General features: G+C 58.7%; 3 protein-coding genes across 3 annotated transcripts; 2 read left to right on the top strand and 1 right to left on the bottom strand.

The window, feature by feature from the left end:
* Positions 1 to 2,219: 2,219 nt before the first annotated feature.
* On the top strand, positions 2,220 to 4,844 carry DCS_05749 (elongator protein 2; the record flags this gene model as incomplete). The annotated part of the gene is made up of 3 exons (XM_040803051.1): positions 2,220 to 2,351; positions 2,432 to 4,626; positions 4,682 to 4,844. The coding sequence occupies 3 exons, from the start codon at positions 2,220 to 2,222 to the stop codon at positions 4,842 to 4,844; spliced, it is 2,490 nt and encodes an 829-aa protein (XP_040658084.1).
* A 597-nt stretch (positions 4,845 to 5,441) lies between these two features.
* On the bottom strand, positions 5,442 to 6,869 carry DCS_05748 (uncharacterized protein; the record flags this gene model as incomplete). Its single annotated transcript, XM_040803050.1, has 1 exon — positions 5,442 to 6,869. The coding sequence occupies one exon, from the start codon at positions 6,867 to 6,869 to the stop codon at positions 5,442 to 5,444; it is 1,428 nt and encodes a 475-aa protein (XP_040658083.1).
* A 682-nt stretch (positions 6,870 to 7,551) lies between these two features.
* On the top strand, positions 7,552 to 12,375 carry DCS_05747 (uncharacterized protein; the record flags this gene model as incomplete). The annotated part of the gene is made up of 1 exon (XM_040803049.1): positions 7,552 to 12,375. One exon carries the CDS (start codon positions 7,552 to 7,554, stop codon positions 12,373 to 12,375), a length of 4,824 nt encoding a protein of 1,607 aa, XP_040658082.1.
* Positions 12,376 to 13,246: the final 871 nt, after the last annotated feature.

The following is a 13,246-nucleotide window of genomic DNA, read 5'->3' as shown; positions in this document are numbered from 1 at the left end:
TGCAGGCTCCCAAGGCAGAATCCAACGGGCGCAGGTGTGATTGTGGGTGGGCGATGACTGCAGCGAGTGCGATTCGTTGTCCAGGTAGGTCTCTGCGACTCTTGCAGCCGCGGAAATGGACAGCTACCCACAGCCTACAGGCCAGACTGTCGCTTCCAGCAGCTTGTCTTGGTTTCAGATGGGCCAGCGGATGCGAATCTTCACCGCCTTCTGACCTTGTTTTCGTTGACCGACTCCACGACAAACCCCTCTCCTCCTCTACCACCTCCCCGCTCTTCATCTCTCGTCCTGCCGGCGAGACGTGCATGCAGTCTCATCCCCGTACCCCCTCCAAGGACAACAAGACGAATGAACTTGCCCGCCCTGCTCCGACATCGACTAGGAGCCCGGAAGAGGATCAAATTCATCGTCTTCAAGCCGGTGCGGTCCATCCTAGGCTCGATGCCAATGAGCCCACGTCTGCCGTGGGCCGTTGACCTTTGGCCCGCGAGCGTAACATCTTCCGTCCGTGCCGCCTTGTGCCTTGGAACCCTGATCCCTGGCGTATGATTCAGAGGCGGATGAAAAAAAAATAGGCGACGACGATATGCGACGGAGATGAATACCGTACCGAATACGCACCATTGCCTCTTGTTTGGCCAAAGCTGGGGCGTCGAGAAGGTGCTCAGCTGAAGGAGGATGGACCGACGTCGGCGCTGGTGCTTTGGCCACGGGTTGGAGAGCATTGCACGACGGCGTCGCTGCCAGAGATGCAAGACCTAGAAAGTGTGGAGTGTGTTCGGCTCGCTGTGAGACACAGATGGCAGTCAAACAGTGACAAAGTCAACACAGCCGTTGGCATGAGCTAGACGACACGCGGCGGCTGGGCGGCTAGCCCCCATGCAGAGTTGAGACAAAAAGGATGTTGTCTCCAGCCTTGAGCTCATACGTCTCCTCTCCCTCCAGCTCCCAGTCGGCATCGTTGATGAGAACGAGGATACCCGGCCGGCTGGATGTTTGAATCGCGCATTAGCCAAGGGTGCACAGCGAAGAGGGGAGGAGGCCGGCTTGAACAAGGGGGTTGGTGTTTGTTTGCCAAATGCGGCTGCAGCCACTCCATCGAGGCAGGTCAGAACAGTCAGCGGTTGGCTGGCTGAACCTGCAGCAGGCAAGGCCAGCGAGGCAAGGGGGGAGGGGGGGGGAGGGGGGGGGGATAACACGACGTCATGGAGTCATCAGGCGCGTGAGACGAGAGCGAGGCGGGGCAACGACATGACATACACATTGCCATCGAGCACAAAGAGCTCCTGTCGTGTGTCTTTCATGACATGTTCGCAGAGATGACGGATCAAAAACGCAATGTTGCTTCGGCATCCGGAAGCGTCCACGGACGGCAAGGCTATCGAGTGCTGACGTTGGTCCGAGAACAGCATTTCCAGACCGCCTCTGCAGATCACACGGAGAGTTAGTACGTGGAATATGAGCCAAGATGGAGAGGTGAAGCTTGTTTGCGCGACACGACGACGCTGATGCTGACAGCCATGGCCAACGGCATCGCGTGGCACGCTGGCAGAGCCATCTGGTCTAGGCCTCAACGACGATGGCAAATGGGGAGGAGGGGGGTTCGGTGGGAGGGATATTGGTCGGGGTTGACTTGCGAGAACTCGACGGAAATTGAGAGCGGCACAGCTGCGCTTTGCTCGGTCGTCATCGTCGTGGGGATGAGGTCGTGGGGATGAGAGGGCGACGGGAATGAGTGTCCAGGTATCTGGTGATGAAGGATTGATTGTTCCACAGAGCGAAGCGCGTAGAGTGAGTGCAAGTCCTTAGTACCAGAGTTAATGTACCAGACAGAGTACAGAGTACCTGTACGAGTACTTGGATGTGCTGTGCACCCAAGTATTTCGAGAAGTAATATTTTATTACAGTATTATTTAATACAGAAAGTACTTACTTTAAGTACTTAAGTAAGTACTCAAGTAAGTAAGTACTTAAGTAACTAAGTAAGCAAGTACTCAAGTTAGTAAGTAAGTACTCAAGAAAGTAAGTACTTATTACAGCACATGCAGTACGTACTTCTCTTCGTACACTACACTACGGAGTACTTGGAGCAGACTTGATAACGTAAGCGATCAACCACAACTCAACCACGACTCGGTCACAGCCAATCAGAGCCCGCAATCTCGCAATTTTCAGGCCTCAGCACATCAGTCTTTCCATGCCCATGCCGACCCGGTGAGATGAGCGCCAAAGGGGTCTCGGTCGAGTACCTGACGACGGGTGCAAACAGGCAGACGGCCGCCACCGACTGGAGCCGGAGCGGGTTGCTGGCCTTTGGTGCCGATGTGAACATTGCGCTATGGCGGCCACATGTGAGCGCCCCAACCAAGCCCTTGCTCTGCTCATTCCATGGAGGCAGCGTGGCTGATCAATCGCTTGTTGCTCATTGAAGCTCGACCCTCCAAGAGGTGTCGGTAGACTCCTGCGCGGCCATGCAGAATTGGTCAAGGCCGTTGCCTTTCTGCCCTCGGCCGTGGGAGACGAGTCCACCTATCTGATCAGTGGCGCCGACGACAAAACTCTCATGCTGTGGAAGTCTTCGGCCAGCCATGACCATGATCTAGATTTTGGCCTTCTGCAGACATCCCTGGAGCACACGGGAGCCATAAATTGCATAACCTCGGCGCGTGTCGCCGCGAGCCATCCAAAATGGATCGTGGCCACCGGCGCGGCCGATGCGACGATTCGGACATGGTCCCTGGAGCACGACCAGCTGCACCTGCTGCAGACGATCCACACGGCGCCAAAGTTCTTCCCCTTGACCTTGTCCCTCAGCTCTCTCGGCGCCGATGAAAATGCTTTGGTCCTCGCCGCTGCCGGTACGCGCGACACCATCCAGATCTTGACGGCCGATGCCGTGGCCGAGGGCGTCGTCCAATTCAACGTCCAAGCCAACCTCTCCGGCCACGAGGGCTGGATCAGGTCTCTCTCTTTCGCCAGGGAGACGAGCAACGCCGACGGCGACCTGCTGCTCGCCTCCGCCAGCCAGGACAAGTACGTGCGCATTTGGAGAATTCACCAAGGCGCTGCCCTCCCCTCCCTCGCCGTCTCCAAGGACCTGTCCGACGGAAAATTCCTGCCTGGAAAGTCGCCTTCGAACAAATCACATCGCCTCCGAACCGCCGCCAAAGACTTTTCTCTCTCCTTTGAAGCTCTGCTGCTGGGGCACGAAGATTGGATCTACGCCGCCCGGTGGCACATGCACGACGATGGCAAGCTGCAGCTGCTGACGACCTCGGCCGACAACTCACTGGCCATCTGGGAAGCGGACGCCTCGTCCGGCATTTGGGTCAGCATGGTGCGCCTGGGAGAAATCAGCAGGGAGAAAGGTGCGACGACGGCCACCGGCAGCGCTGGCGGTTTCTGGACCGGCCTTTGGTCTCCTGACGGCCGCTCGGTCGCATGTCTTGGCCGGACCGGAAGTTGGAGGAGGTGGCAGTATGAGCCGGCCAACGATTCGTGGCGACCTTGCGTCGCCGTCACGGGACATACCAAAGCCGTCACGGGGGTGTCGTGGTCCAAGAACGGCGACTACCTGCTCTCGACCGGCTCGGACCAGACAACTCGGCTGCACGCAAGATGGACCGCCAGCGGAGCAAATACGTGGCACGAGATGTCTCGGCCGCAGATCCACGGCTACGATCTCAACTGCATCGACGCCCTTGGCGAGTCGCAGTTTGTCTCTGGTGCGGATGAAAAGCTGATGCGCGTCTTTGGCGAGCCCAAGGCCGTTGCAAGCATGCTCGGCCGGCTCGGCGGGATGAGCAAGAAGGGTATCGAGAAGATGCCGGATGCCGCCAACATGCCCGTCCTGGGCTTGTCGAACAAGGCCATCGACATGGTCGATGACGACCACGAGATTCAGCCCGTCGACGACCGGGATCGTGACGCCATGGATCCGGCCACCATGGTCAAGAAGTCGCACCTCGAAATTGATCATCCGCCTTTGGAGGACACGCTGTCGAGACACACGCTGTGGCCCGAGACGGAGAAGCTGTACGGGCACGGCTACGAGATATCCTGCTTGGCCGCCTCCCACGACGGAAAGCTCATCGCCAGCGCCTGCAAGGCCACCTCCACCAACCACGCCGTCATCCGGCTCTTCGAGACGGAACGGTGGACGGAAATTCGGCCTCCGCTGACGGCTCATTCGCTCACCGTCACTCGTCTTCGCTTCTCCGCCGACGACCGCCACCTCCTGAGTGTCGGTCGTGACCGGCAGTGGGCCGTCTTTGAGCGCGATCCCGACGCGGATGCTCTGTACACCCTCCTGCAGTCGAACCCAAAGGGGCACAGTAGGATGATCCTCGACGCCGCCTGGTCGCCTTGCGAGACGCCCCTCTTCGCAACGGCCGGTCGAGACAAGCAGGTGCGGATATGGAAGTCCTCGAAGCGCGAGGATGGCAGCGCGCAGTTTGAGCAAATGGCCGCTCTACCCTGCACGGCGCCGGTGACGTCTGTTGACTTTCTGCCGCGTTCCTTGTGCGGCAGGTTGGTGCTTGCGGTGGGAACAGAGGCCGGTCAGGTCAGCGTTTGCCTCGTAGACGAGCAGGACGGCACGGTAGTGTCGCTGCCGCCGACGGACGAGTGAGTGTTGCCCCCTTGGAGTCTCGTGGACGTCCAGTCTCTAACCATTTGACAGCCTGTCGTTCCCCAAGGCTGTTTTGCAACTGGCCTGGAGGCCAAGCCCCGACTCCGAAGCCGGCGCGACCGCATCACCCACCCTCGCCGCCGCCGGCGAGGACACGACGCTAAGGCTCTTCTCATTTGATGAAGCATATCTCCAGTCCACGGCGGAACTGTAGCAAGGTCTGTACGACGACTGGTCCCTTGTTATGGAACAGATCCAAGACGGAAGGATACTCTTGTGTGGTTGAACCACGTCGACAAGGCCCTTTGCTCTTGCTCGGATGGAGTGGTCTTGGAGGCTTGTGTGTATCATTATTGGACTCTGGGGCAGTCGTTCAGCCGTATTTGGAGGGCGCACTGCCCTCTACAAACGACCCTTAACGAGATCATACACGTTTGGTGCAGAAAGGCCCGGCTGGCTGCGTTTGAAAGAGGCTCTTGATTTTATCTGAGCAGCGAGTCACTGTCCCGCAGCATCTCTTTCTGTCCGACGGGCTCAAAGGTATGGGCTGCCATAGCGACAGCCAGCCATGCCAATCACCCAATCGGCCGCAATTTGTTGGCGAGAGGGTACCTCTACACGCATGTATTGGTTTGGAGAATGGATAGTCGAGGGACGGCAGTGAACAACAAGCAGACCGATGTCAAGAATAGAGCTTGCAACGAGCCACATCATGACTTCGCCGCGGCCCCGCTGGTTCCTTGTACGGCGTCTACATGCATCAATGCATCGTTCACCGGGTCTAGTTGTCCACCGCGCAATGCGCCCATTATCAATCGTCTGCGCAACATGTGCTTCTTCGCCAGTCGGGATCGTAATGAAGACCAAGCTCCCCCAGCGTGGTGGCTTTGCATCCCTGCTTCTCGAAGCGCAGCTTGGCGTCGGAAAAGACACTTCGCTGCCAGAAGAGCTCATCGTCCCACCTCGGCGCCGGCTTTCCCGTCTTCTCAGCCGTCGCGACCAAGTCGTGCAATTCGTTGATGTAGTGGCCGTCCCCAAAGGTGGCAAACACGTGGAGGGATTCACCTTCGCGCTCCTCGAGTTCCTTGCTCCAGCGCTCCATCTCCTCGCGCGCAGGCAGGGCCAGATTGTTTGACCAGACGGCGGCGACGAGGGCGGCTTGCGCCTCGGAGACCTGCCAGGGGACCGACTTCATGTTGAGAGCGGGGAAGACGAGTGTGGGGTGCCGGATGGAGATGAGGTGCTTGTAGAGCCCATGGACGCCTTGTCCGTTGGTGATCAACTTGGGTTGCAGGTCGGGGAGAAAGGGGTAGCTAAAGAGGAAGCCGGTGCAGAAGACGACGGCGTCGATGTTGGTGTCGACCCGACCGTCCTTGAACCGGACGGCTCGCTGCTCTGGCAGGAACTCGGCGATCTCGGGGACTTCTTCGCAGCCAGTGTGGGCCAGCTTGTCAGGCGACGTCGGGGTCCTCACCGACAAGATGGTCCTGCCTCGAGAGACTTGATTGATCTGCAGGGCAAGATCGACGCCGGACGGTCCGTTCCCGACGACGACGACCTTGGCATCCTTAAAATCGTCGGCTCGCCGGTACTGCTTCGAGTGCGTGATGACGGATGGGTGGGCCTTGTGGAAGGCTTCGATGTTGGCCATGAGAGGGATAAAGGGCACCGAGTAGTGGCCGTTGGCGACGACGACGGCGTCAAAGACGTCTTGAACGACCATGGTGCCGTCGACGGTAGACTGGGCCTCGAGCCTCCATCTGTCACGCCCGTCATGGTCCTCCCGCACTACGCTGGTGACTGCAACGCAGAAGCGAACGAGGTGGCGGACGTCCTCGGCGTACCGAACGAGATACGCCTGGATATCCTGACGGGTCGGAAACAGGCGCGATCCCCCGGGAAAGGGTCGATCCGAAAAGCTCATGAGAGCAGCCGGGATGTTGGCGTGTAGACGGTCGTATATGGGTGACGGAAACACGGGGGCTCCCTGCGAGGACGACGACGACGGGACCGGTGCGTCTGGCGGGAAGAAGGGGTCAAGCTGAGGCACGGGGTATGGACCAGGCGCAACGTCGCTGTAGTTCCAGATGCCACCGACCTCGTCCTGCTGCTCGAACACGACGATGGACTCGAAGTCGCCCTGGTCTCGGAGATACTTTGCCGTGGCGAGGCCCGCCGGACCAGCCCCGATGATCGCGATCTTGCTCACACGGAAGAGCGGGGGGTCGAGGGAGCCCATGGTGCGAGGGCTAGAATGTCGAAGCAGAGGACCGTACTCTACGCAAAACACGTGTGCTGGTGACCGTCCTTGTTCCTGACAATGAACCGCTACGTCATCCCGGGCGACGGCGGGGAATTAATCGATGAATGTAATGGTACGAAGAAATGGACGGCAGAGGAGCAAAAAGCAGTCTATGGTGTCTATGTTGGGTTGGCTGAGGTTTGATTGAATGGCTCGCCCATGGAATGACATACGTCGGACGTTGGTGGACAGTTTGTCATTCTCTCATCCTCAGGCGTCAACTTGCTCGCTCGGATGCTCCTGCCCAAGTACTTTATTCGTCCCTTCCCGTAATTCAACTTGCCTAATCGGCGGAAGGTGCCACCCAGTCGAGGGGCTCCTGTGTACTATCCACACCGCCTGCTCCATTCGGCCATATTTTGAGTGCTTGCAGCTTAAGCAACGACCCAAACACCATTACCAAAGCTGATGGCGGTTCAACCTTGCAATCATTGAACCTACACCATCATTTCAATCGGCAGCAAAATCGCACCTCGCTCCTTCAGGGTCCTTCGCTCATCACTCGCCCGATCAATCATGAGTCTCTTGGCAGCAAACCCTAGCTCGTAGGCGCCTCTCACCCATTCCACGCAACGCAGGCACACGCAAAGACCGGGCCTCGTCGAGCTCTCCTGCGAGGATGCTCGATACGACGCAGGGCCTGCCGGCGCAGAGTCTCTCGTCCCCGAGCTCATCGGCACGTGGGTGGCCGAAAACGGATGCTACGACGCCCGTCGCGCAGCTCAGCCCCGACCTGCAAGATGCCAAGTCTCGCGTCGTCGACGGCGTCGTCACCATTACCTGGCCATACAGCATCGTCACGAGGTCCCTGGCCTTCATCCTCGCCGAGAACGACGTGAGGCTGCGTCGCGACAAGGGTCAGGTCCGAGTCGAGTTCCACGGCGCTGCCGGAAAGGCCCTCGCCGACGCCAACATCGGCGGCGGCGATGAGCTCCGCCTCAGCCTCGATGGTGCCCAGTGGGAGTCTCCCCCGACGGCGACGCGATTGCCCGGCAGCGCCCTCGAGTGGCAGATAAAGTTCACGAGCCGCCTGCTTCTTCACGTCCGCCGGGCTGATTGTCAAGAACTGGACGTCATTGACATTGACGCGCCCGCCGAGGACGATTCGCAGCCGCAACCGCACGAGGGGGAGAGATCGGCACGCGACCTTTCGCCTTCCGTTTCGCCTCCCGTCGTCCATTCGCCGCCCCAGCTCCAGCCTGCGACCCCCATGACGCTGCCGGCGTCTGCCCTGGCTTCCAAAAGGCTGGCCTCGGCCGCGCTCGATCTCGAAGAGTTTGCCTCGCCGGCATTCCTCAAGCGTGCTAGAGTCTCCTACGGCTCCCTATTCGACAGCGGCCTCGACATTTTCGATGATAAAGCATCCAGATGGCACAATGGCAAACCCAAATCTCGCTTTAGCATGGGGCATACTGTCTGGAAATACAACAGCCGATCGCCCAGCCCCGACATCGACAAGGAGCAGCCATCCGAGAATGGACAACGGAGCGACCGATCGATTGATGAACGAACCCAGGAAGCCAGTGCATCGACACCAAAGGCCTCTCCACCGCCATCATCCATGGTAGATGGAGGGTGCCAGACGCTAGGCTTGCCATTCGTCCAGCATACGGGGATCGAAACACCTGCCCAGCCATCGACGGTACCGTCCCTCATGCACCCGACCCCAGCACCATTTTCTCCCGCGTACCACTTTGAGAGCGACCATGTCAGCATTCAAACGCCTTCCAGATGGGTTTTCCCTCATAATTCCGGCCAGCACGAATCCCCGACGCCGGCCGGCGCAAGCTCGGCGTATCATTCGATTTCACACGAGCATGGCTTGCCGATAGAAATGGAAGTCCCACACGGCAGCGCAACTATCACGGCCCCCACCTATTTGTCTCAAGCTGTCGGACCTGAGATACCCAATACCCATTTGGAGTTTGCGACTGCTGATGTCCCAGCCCCAAGGGATGTATATCACGAAGTAAGGCAGCACCATGACATTCCGTGGCAGCCCGAGCCCTTTCAGTATCCGTCAGATGATTTTCAGAGCCATGGCCATATCCATCACTCCGCGCCTCTGGCGAGTAGTTTCCCGCCCGCCGGAGAAAATTCCCCTCGGCTTCAGGGGACCGTCATGGATAACGCTCAATCCGGCCAGTTCCCTGGACAGCATCCGTCCATACCCTCAGGATCACATCACAATACGGGCAAATCAGGGGCAGCTCTTCGCGACGGCGGTGTACCAGAGCTCCAGGAGGGTGGCCACATGCAGGGCGAAGACTATTACGTGCGAAATTACGAGCATGCTAGGGATGATGATGAGTCCTCGTCAGAGAACCAGACTGAAGAGTCGCAGCAAGGCAGTCGAGCCTTCCAGCAGCAGATCGCTGATGACGACCACTTGGACCAGCCTGCCATTCCAGGCCATCGTCACGAAGGGCGACCAATGGACACTGGACTTGACGAAAGTGCCGAGGCCCTCGCCCGCCCACTCGAAACCAAAATCGCCCAACGCAAAGGCTCTTTCGAAGTAGGCTCGAATCCTGAAGCCAATGAGAGTCTAGGAGAATCCTGCAGCGATGGCGACGAGTACGAGAGTGGCGAATATGAGGGCGAATACTACGACGAAGATGACGACGATGGTGACGAGGAAGGTGACGAGGAAAGTGACGATGACGGAGAGGGAGAGGGAGAGGAATACGACGGTTCCGCTTACCCTCAGCAGGCGGCCGCTCCGACGGAGCCGGTTTTCATCAGCCTTCTGTCAGATTCTGAGGATGAGGTTGATGATCAGCCAAAGCCAGTGTCCGCCATCCCTCTGACGCAGTTTCAAGGCGCAGGCAGTTCTCCAGCAACTGGGCAGCAGCCTCCCACTCAGAATGTAAGAAACGCAGAGGAGCACGATGGCGATGTGCCCTCTGTCAATGCAGAATACGACAACGATCAGTACGAGGAACACGAACAAGAATCAGGGCACGAATCAGTGCACGAATCAGGGCACGAATCAGGGCACGAATCCGAGCATGGGTCCGAGCATGGATCCAGATGTCAATCCGAGTATGAGTCCGAGCGAAGTCCTGAACAGGACCTCCGGCAGGGTCTCGGGCAGGGACCGGGGCAGGGGCTTGAGCAAGATCTTGAGCCACAAACCGAGCAAGAACCTGGGCTTGAACCGGAGCAAGTAATCGAGCGCGAACCGGAGCGCGAACCGGAGCACGAACCAGAGCAGGAACTGCAACACGAACCGCAGCACGGGCTGGAGCATGAACAGGGGCACGAGCGGGAAAATGAACAGGAGCACGAACCGGAGCACGAACCGGAGCAGGAACCGGAGCAGGAACTGCAGCACGAACCGCAGCACGGGCAGGAGCTTGAACCAGAGCATGAGCCGGAGCATGAGCCGGAGAATGAACCAGAGAATGAACCAGAGAATGAACCAGAGAATGAACCAGAGAATGAACCGGAGCATGAACCGGAGCATGAACCGGAGCATGAGCCGGAGCATGAGCCGGAGAATGAACCGGAGCATGAACCGGAGAATGAATCGGAGCATAAATCGGAGCACAGACCGGAGTCCGGACTCGAGCAAGAACTCGAACAAGCGCCCGGCCCAAGTAACGGATTTGACGGCAGCAATGTTGAGACTCGTGTCGACTCATTTGCAGCAACCAGGCTTTTGGGGAGTGTTGATGCAGTCCGCCGCGATGAAATATCCAATGTCAAAGTTGACGAGAAGGAGATCAACGAGCAGATCAGTACGGCCAATTTGAGTTCGAGTGTATTGACGGCCATCGGGGTTGTGCAGCCAAACACGGCCGCTCTTTTTTCTGCTGAGGCACACCCCCACCCTTCGATCGAAAGTGAATCACTGGTCGGATGGGAGAAACGGGAATCAGTGCAAATTTTACACGCTGTTGAACCGCCCGAATCATCACATCATCACCCCTCTACACATTTCACACAACAGAAGACGTCGATCTCGACAGAGGCAGAGGTCGTAACGTGTCCAGAGGTCTTGATGCAGGATATATCCGCCGTTGACGAATTGCCCGACACATTCGTGTCCGTCACAGGGGAGTCACAGGAGAGAGATCAGCCGCTGCCTCCCAGTGGCGAGTCAACGCGAGCCCTCCAAGTAGTGCCAACGACGAACGCTGCGGCGACAACGACCTCACAGCAGCTGCAACAGCCCCCCGCCCCCGACGAAATACCCAGGGAGCTGGGTGCGGTGGATGGCCGTCAAATGGAGTCGAGAGAGTTGCAAGATGATGACGATTTGGCAGCCGAGGCGCAGATCCAGAGCGAATATCAGGTGTCTCAGCCCCAGCTCCACGGTGAGATTCGAGATGGTAGGGAGAGCGACACGCAGGAGTCGGACATTCTCATCACGGTCAGGTCTTTGCGAAGCCGAACGCAGAGGATGATGGCATCTGTCAATTCAACGAGCGACCCGGTCGAAGACTCCAGCCTTCTCCTGGCCATGGCTTCTTCTCCGGCGCCGTCTCAGCATTCAGCCGAAGAATCGACTCGCTCTCCGCCGCCTCTCAGTCAACGCCATGGTGATCAAGCGAGTCCCGAACTTGCGTCCTCTCCCCAGCAGCCGGAGCTGACGAATACCAAGTCCCCCGGTACGCTGCGGGCGCGCGCAAGCCGTAAAAAGAACCAGCGGGTGGACGCGAGCATCCTGCTCGCGAAAGCGCCAGCGGAGGACGAGGATAGCCAAATACCGACAACGCGTGTAACGCGCAGCATGGATCACCCAGACCCTAGTAGGCATGCATCCAAGGCGTCGCGCTCGCCTGCGAGGAGTTCCCGGCGCTTGATCACTCCCGAGGCAGCTCACAAGGTGCCAGAAGTGGACGTTTCAAGTTCTTCCCCGGTGGCTGGCTCGGCGGTTCCGGACGACGTCACGACGCTGAAGAAGCAGCTGGAAACAGGGCTGCGAACGAGGCTGCCGGACTTCTTGCAGCTCAAGTCCCTGCGTTTGTCTTTGGCCAAGACGGTGGACATTTTCGCCGTATCATCGTTGACACCGTCGCAGCCGCATCGACCCAAGAACGGTCCTCGAGATTACATGCTAGAACTGATCCTTACAGATCCTTCGACGGCTCCCAACGCCGTCAGCGTGGCTCACATTTTCCGGCCGCACAAGGCTTCCTTGCCCGTGATCCAGGCCGGGGATGTGGTCCTCCTTCGGCGCATGCACGTCGTCTCCGTCAAGGGCCGTGGTTTCGGCGTCCGGGTTGGAGATGCCTCGGCCTGGGCCGTGTTTGAGAAGGACGACGAGGACATGCTGCCACAGATCAAGGGTCCGCCGGTCGAGGTCACGGATGAGGAGTTTGAGCACGCAAAGGGCCTGAGGCGGTGGTGGGCGTTGCAGGACGGCAAGGCGCTTGCCAAGGTCGAAAAGGCGACCCAAAAGGCGACGCAGTCTGGCAAGGAGGATGCAAAGTGACGTGCGTCGAGTTGCCGCGGCTGTCGCGTGGCCAAAACACGGGTGCACCGGACGGAATGGTGACGCCAGGGGCCGGAGAACAGCGTAGCGTGTTGGGTGTGAGGATAGCGCAAGAGTTTTTGCAGGAGTGGCCGTACTGCATAGTGGCCATGTGACGACATTTTCAATTCTGAAAGGCCATTCAGCTGCTGGATCAGTACTCGTGCAAGAGTGTGGAAGCATGTGAAAGGCCGGCGAACCGCGATGCCGTCTCGAGCGAGCAGCATGAGCATCAAGTATACTGTACACCATCCCCGTCGCCGGCAATGAAACGGCCAGGGCACGTGCCGCACGACCCCCGAGTCACAGATGAGAGATATCCGGGGAAGGGGGCGATGGATGGTAGGATGCGGGCAATCTAGCGGCATCTAGATCCCGAGATCAGCCGTCGATCGGGACGACAAGGCCGACTGAAGCCGCCAGGTCCATCACGGACATGTACCGATCTGCAGAGTGCGGGAGAGCGACTTCATCCGCTTGGCGTTTGATCTGCCGGGATGAATGGGAATTGGGCGCATGTGACGGCGAGGAAGCAGGTACAAGTACTTGCAGCGGCAGCATGCATGCTTGCACCGGTACGTGCAGATGATGAAACGGATGGAGGGCAAGGTGGATCATCGCGGGGACCCGAGGTCGGCCGGGAGAATGTTGGCGAGTGCCGATGAGGATAGATGCCGGATGTTTGCCTCGGCAGTCTGCCGGCACATGTATCCGTACAGTGACTTGGAGCATTTTAACACCCTCATGGTGGGTGCGACGTTTCCTACCGCCGACATGAACCAGCATTTGCACTTGTGATGTCCCTTTCTGTGCAAATGTCAGCTCGCTTCGA

This window comes from Drechmeria coniospora, chromosome 02, assembly GCF_001625195.1.
Source record: "Drechmeria coniospora strain ARSEF 6962 chromosome 02, whole genome shotgun sequence".
In the NCBI taxonomy this organism is placed as follows: Eukaryota; Fungi; Ascomycota; class Sordariomycetes; order Hypocreales; family Ophiocordycipitaceae; genus Drechmeria; species Drechmeria coniospora.
Note: the sequence above shows the minus strand (reverse complement) of the source record. Positions and strands in the feature narration are given on the sequence as shown.